The 5,928-nt window shown below is 57.1% G+C and overlaps 1 protein-coding gene across 2 annotated transcripts in view; it reads right to left on the minus strand.

Moving 5' to 3' along the window:
• SH2D2A (SH2 domain containing 2A) overlaps positions 1 to 5,119 on the minus strand; it is a 9,669-nt gene extending 4,550 nt beyond the window's left edge. The window contains exons 1-5 of one of the 2 annotated variants that reach the window (XM_008049795.1): positions 5,082 to 5,119; positions 4,410 to 4,491; positions 2,793 to 2,984; positions 1,980 to 2,069; positions 1,666 to 1,834 (exon numbers count right to left, since the gene is read on the minus strand). In XM_008049795.1, coding sequence (XP_008047986.1) covers positions 1,666 to 1,834; positions 1,980 to 2,069; positions 2,793 to 2,984; positions 4,410 to 4,491; positions 5,082 to 5,115 — 567 coding nt within the window. In that variant the 5' untranslated portion in view covers positions 5,116 to 5,119. The remainder of the gene's footprint in view (positions 1 to 1,665; positions 1,835 to 1,979; positions 2,070 to 2,792; positions 2,985 to 4,409; positions 4,492 to 5,081) is intronic. The other variant, XM_008049796.1, reaches the window with a different exon arrangement.
• Between the last annotated feature and the right edge of the window lie 809 nt (positions 5,120 to 5,928).

The following is a 5,928-nucleotide window of genomic DNA, read 5'->3' on the forward strand; positions in this document are numbered from 1 at the left end:
GCGGGTCGAGGCTGCAGTGGCCAGGAGCGGCCACTGCACCCCAGTCTGGGTGACAGAGTGAGACTCCGACTCAGAAAAAAAAAAAAAGAAAAAGAAAAAGAAAATTAGCTGGGCTTGATGGTGCATGCCTGTAGTTCCAGCTATTCGGGAGGCTGAAGCAGGGGGATTGCTTAAGCCCAGGAGTTTGAGGCTGTGGTGAGCTGAGATCGTGTCACTGCACCCTGGGTGACAGAGAGAAACCCTGCTTCGAAAAGGAAAGTCCATCCATGCGCTGATGACCCCAAATAGTTACCTTTCCCCCCAGACCTGTCCCAGGCTCCACACTCTGATTCCAACTGCCTACGTGACATCTCCATTTGAATGTTCAATGGACATCTTGGATTGTGCATGTCAAAAATGCACCTCCTGACCTCCCGGCCGCTGTCCAGACTTCTTCCTCCCATAGCCTTCCTCATCTGTCAATGACATCTCCATCTTCACACTCCTCTTCCCCTCCTGCAAAACTCTGTCAGCTCCACGTTCTCAACAGACCTAGCATCCCATCTTCCTCACACTGCCACCTCTACTGCCCTGGCCCAGTAGAGGTGGCAGTGGAGGAATATTCTAGTAGCCTCCGTTTATAGCAAGCCTCATTCTTGCCCCTCCCAAACCTGCTAGGTCATGTCACTCCTCAGCTTGTAACCCTCCAGGGCCATCTCATCTCACTCAGAATAAAAGTCCAAGTCCATTCAAGAGTCTCCAGGGCCCCTTTCCTCACCTATCTTATCTGGTCTCCGACCCTCCATCCCTCAATTGCCTGATCCATCCATGCTAGCTGTCTCCCTGCTCTCATTACTCTTCAAACACATTAGGCATCTTCCTGTCTCAGGGCCTTTGCACCTGCTGCTTTTTTTTGGCCAAGACTGCTTTTCCTCTGGTTGCCCACATGGCTCCTTCCCTTAATTCATTCAGGCCTCTATTCAGATATTCATTTACCAGAGTGGACTTCCCTGAGGTACCAACTTTGTCACTCCCTGCCACTGCTTGTCCTTTCTTCTCAGCACTTATCATTGCTGGACTACTGTGTGTTATTTGCTTGTAATCTGTATTACTGACGTGTTGTAATACAACACGTGGCGGCAGCAATCCCTGCTCCTCTTTCCAGAATGTAAACTCCGTGAGAAGGGGATATTTTGGTCAGTTTTGTTCACTGTTCCTTCCCTAGTGCCCAGAAGGATGCCTGGCACACAGTGGTCGCTCAGAACTTCCTGAACTTGTTCTGGGAGGCCCTCCCTGACTACACATCCTGCCAGGCTGAATGGTGTCCTGTATCTCCCCCTCAATCCCACCTCCACACCCCACTCCTGTTAACCTGTTTTTGCTGCAGGAAAGTAGCTTTGTGAGTTTGAGACTGTCTTGTCCATGGGTCTATTCTCAGGGCCCTGGCCTTAGTACTCAGCAAATCTTTCTTAAAAAACAAGCCCCACCCCCACCCCCCACCCCCCGTGTGGCCCGGCTGATCTCCCCAGGCCTCCCCAGCCACGGAGATACGGTACGAATGCAAGGGAGGCGAGGTCGCTGGTCCCTCGGGATGAGCCGGTGCCTGGGCGCGTCCTGCGCCCGGGCTCCGAGTGGGGAGCGGCGCAGGCCTGAGCCCCGGGGGTCTTGGGTTGGGTGGGGACATACCCGGCGGGCGAGGGGCTCGGTGAGCGTCTCCCCGTAGGGGCTGAGCGGGTGCGCGGTATAGTGCCGTAGCAAGTCCTGCAGCCGCGCGTGGGCGCTGTCTTCGCCCAGCACCACGTGGCGCCCGTCCCCGAGCTGGGCCAGCAGGAAGTGGCGGCAGCAAGCCCTGCTCCTAGAGGGAGCCATGAGGGGTCAGACCCTCTGCCTCTTCCCGGCCGGGGTCCCCCCCACGAAGCGCGACCCCCTCCGTCAGCAGCTCCGGGGCTGAGCGAAGAGCCCCGCCCCTGGGGGGGGGCAACACAAGCCCCGCCCCTCACCTGTAGGTCAATACGAAGGTCACGGCGCTCTCGCTGAAGCGCACCAGGTAGCATCCTCGTGGCTTGGGCTGCAGTAGCTTCTCGGCCTCCCTGTGGGCGATGGAAAGGAGGCAGAACCGTGCTGTGACTTTTCCAGGCTAGCCTTCTGTCTCCCGGCTCTCTCGAGGGACCCCTGCCCCCAAGCAGGCACCAGGAGACGCAGGGGTAGCGCTGGGGTGGAGATGGGGAGAGGGGGGATGTGGGCGCTGCCCTCCCGCGGCAGGAACTGGGTGTGCACAGGGACCAGGGGGCCCCTTCAGGAGACCCCGCCAACCCTGCATCCTCCCCATGCCTCAGCCTGGAGGGGCAGCCTGCAGGGCTTCCTCGACCGGTGCAACAGGGGCGGTAGGTAGGTAGACTGCTAGACTGCAGAAGTCACGAGTGGAATTGGGGAGATGAACAAAGATACAAGACAAGTGAGGCTGAGGAATGGAGGGGGAGGGAAACTTTGAGGGGGGAGGGGAGAGGAGAAGGCTGGAGAGAACCAGAGATAAAGATGGAGTCGGCCATGACAGAGAGAGGCAGACAACCTCAGGACATTAGGGACGGGAGATTAATGGAACTTGGAAAGGGGACCCTGAGCTCAGAGGAGATTGGGCTGGAGCTTTTCCAGTGATCTCTCCTGGGAGAGGTACTTCAGGGAAAGACTTGGGAAACTCCAGGAGCTGGAGCCTGGCGTCATGGACTCAGTCTCCTCCTGCCTGGTCGCAGGACCCAGGATTTGCCCCTGCCTCTCTGGGCCTGTTCCCCGCCTCCCCCTCCCGTGTGACTCACCTTCGGGTGATGAAACCATGGAACCAAGTCGGGGCTGCCCCGTGTTGCAGGAGCCAGTGGGCCTGGGTCTTCTGGAACCAAGCCCGGGTCTCAGCCTGCAGGGACAGGCTTCCTTCCCCGGGCACCTCCTCAGCCTTCTCGGTGTTCCCTGGGGTGGAGGCTACCCCAGGGGCCTGGGGAGAGGCCTGGATAGGGAAAGAGTTCAAGAAAGGAGAGGCAGCCATGGTAAGTGGGCCTGCTTCTGTCGCCAAGTCAGCTGCCATCTTCTCATCCTCACACCCAGCCTCACCTGCCTATTTCAGGGTATAATTGCCCAGAAAGTCCTTCCTAAGTCTAACTTCAGTCTCTTCTTAAGGTCCACTGTTTTGGTTTCCAGAGATTCTCCTTCCTCTTTTCTCTGAGTCCTGATGGCTTTTCCTTTTTTTTTTTTTTTTTTGAGTTGGAGTCTCACTCTGTCGCCCAGACCGGAGTGCAGTGGCACACTCCCGGCCACCGCAGCATTGACCCGCCGGGCTCTGGCGATCCTTCCGCCTCAGCCTTCCCAGTAGCCTGAACTACAGGTGCACACTACCACGCCCAGCTAATTTTTGATTTATGGTAGAGTCGAGGTCTCGCCAAGTTCCCCGGGCTAGTCTTGAACCCGTGGGCTCAGGCAATTCACTCACCTCGGCCTCCCAAAGTGCTGGGATTACAGGCTGAGCCACCGAGCCCGGCCTCTGAGGGCTTTTCAACTGAGTTTAACTGGGGTGAGAGAGGCAGCAAGGCCTTCCAGAGGAACAGAAAATCATTCCTTGGCCCAGGGAGTGAAGGGAGATGATGCAGGAAGTCACCAAGAGGCTGGAATGAGGAGGGCATACTCTCCAGCAAGAGGGACTAAGCTGTTTGCAGGGAAGGTTCCCTAGTTACTGGGCGGAGGGCAGATGAAGGCTGCCAGCACAAAGATGCAGATGCCAGTGTCTGGGGCGCAACACACTGCACCTGGTGCCCTGTGGATGATGCAGCCTGGGCTTCCCAGGGGCAAAGGAGCAGCGAGGGGTGGGTGGGCAACTCAGCACATGAGGGAGGTCCTTCCCAACCTCCTTCCTTCCCTGTGCCCAGCACTGCTGGCAGCCCTTGGTCATTTCTTCTTCTTTCCTTCCTACCTTCCTTCCTTCTTACTCTTCCATCTTCCTTCCTTGCCCAGGCTTGAGTGCACTAGCACGCTCATGGCCACTGCAGCCTGGACCTGCTGGGCTCAGTCGATCTTCCACCTCAGCCTTCCAAGTAGCTGGAACTACAGGTGAGCACCACCATACCGGGCTAATTTTTGATTTATTGTAGAGACGAGTTCTTGCCAAGTTGCCCAGGCTGGTCTTGAACCCCTGGACTCAGGCAGTCCTCTCACCCTGGCCTCCCAAAGTGCTGGGATTCCAGACACGAGACACTGTGCCTGATGTCATTTCTGCTTTCTGTCTAGGTGAACTTTGTCCATCTGCAAGTCCACTCAGGGGAGGGTGGGAGAGATGAAGGAACTTCAACCCCTGTCCCCCAGGTTTCCCACTCACCACTGAATGGCCAGCCGAGGCCCTGAGTTGGGCCTCCTCTGTCCTTGGGGCCTGGAGTCTGGGCCCTGGGAGCAAGCCCAGGCCCTGACAGCTCCTGCGGGTCGAGTCCATGGGCTGGAAGGTGCTGAAGGTGGGGGCGGGAGCTTCGTGACTTCCTGTTAGCACAAAGAGGGCTACCTCTCTCTCTGCCTCCCCCTGAGTCTCAGAGGGCCCCACCAGCCTCTGACCAGGGACCTGGAGGACTGAGAGTCTTGACAACAGGAGAAATGCAGGAGAGACAGCAGGGGGGACTCAGCCATGAGGAGTAAGAGCCACGGCAGTATGGAAGGGCTAACGCTGCCAGAGAGGGTTGTCAGGGAGACCGGGTGCCAGGAAGGAGAGCCCGGGGATGAGGCTGACCTCCTGATGGCCTGGAAGTCCCACGGCAGAGAGACCGATCTCAGGGCAGGGCAGGCCCCTCTCCTGGCCCAGAATCCTCTGCCTCCCACCCTCTTTCCCTCCTGTGCCCTCCTCTCTCCTCTCTAAGAAGCGCTCAGCAAAGCCTGTCACCTTTGTCCTCAGGGGTGAGTGGATGTGGAGGCCCAGAGAGGGAGCAGGTGTTGCGGGTATCTTCTCAAGCAGCCTTCCTCTGGCTTGGGGTGGGGCCCTCACTTTTTGAAGTGAGAGCTCAGGCCCAGGGGAGAGGGCAGGAGAATGGGGGTCTTGGTGCCCCCTCCCACCCACATTCTCTCTCTTGTACACTTACCTTGGGGACATACCTGGGCCAGGGAGAGCTCCATAGGGGCAGCCTAAGAAGGGCCTCCAGAGCAGGGTGTGTGTCCGTGCTCTTGAAAGGTGTGCATAGTCAGCAACTCATTTTTCCTCTTGGCCCCTGGCAGGAAATGTCGCCTTACCCACAGCCTTGGCCCCGGCAGAAGACCCACGTCATGGAAAGCGGCATGACAACTGTCTCACTCCCGGAAGCTGTGCAACTGAAAGTAATGGTGGTATGGCGGTGGTAGGTATTTGTCACTCTCTGTTGAGGTGTTGAGAAGTCCTTACTGCTGCCTGACCTCCGGTCATCCTGATTCTTTCTCTGTTCCCTCACCCAGACTGGTACTTTCCTTTCTCCCTCTTTCTTTATGCTTCTTTTTTTTCCACTGTAAGGTCTCCCACTCTGCCTTTTGGCCTGACCTAAGCAGTGAGAATGATGATGCCAGCTTCAGAAGGATAAGCCCTGTAAGATTCTTGGGGCTTCTTGGAGATTTATACTCAGGATCGTGCTTTGAGAAGCAGGAGGAAGGCAGGGGGCATGGTTGCAACAAGAGGTAGGTCAGACTTCGGGAAGGACTTTTTTGGTTTTTATTTTGTTTGGGTTGAAGTCTCACTCTGTCCCCCAGGCTGGAGTGCAGTAGCATTCTCACGGTCACCACAGCCTCGACCTGCTGGACTCGGACGATCCTTCTGCCTCAGCCTTCCAAGTAGCTGGGACTACAGGCGTGTGCTACCACACCCGGCTAGTTTTTTATTGATTGTAGAGACGAGGTCTCGCCAAGTTGCCCAGGCTGATCTCGAACCCGCGGACTCAGTCAATCCACTCGCCTTGGCCTCCC

This window comes from Carlito syrichta, unplaced genomic scaffold, assembly GCF_000164805.1.
Source record: "Carlito syrichta isolate Samal-C Ts95f unplaced genomic scaffold, Tarsius_syrichta-2.0.1 Scaffold136919, whole genome shotgun sequence".
In the NCBI taxonomy this organism is placed as follows: domain Eukaryota; kingdom Metazoa; phylum Chordata; class Mammalia; order Primates; family Tarsiidae; genus Carlito; species Carlito syrichta.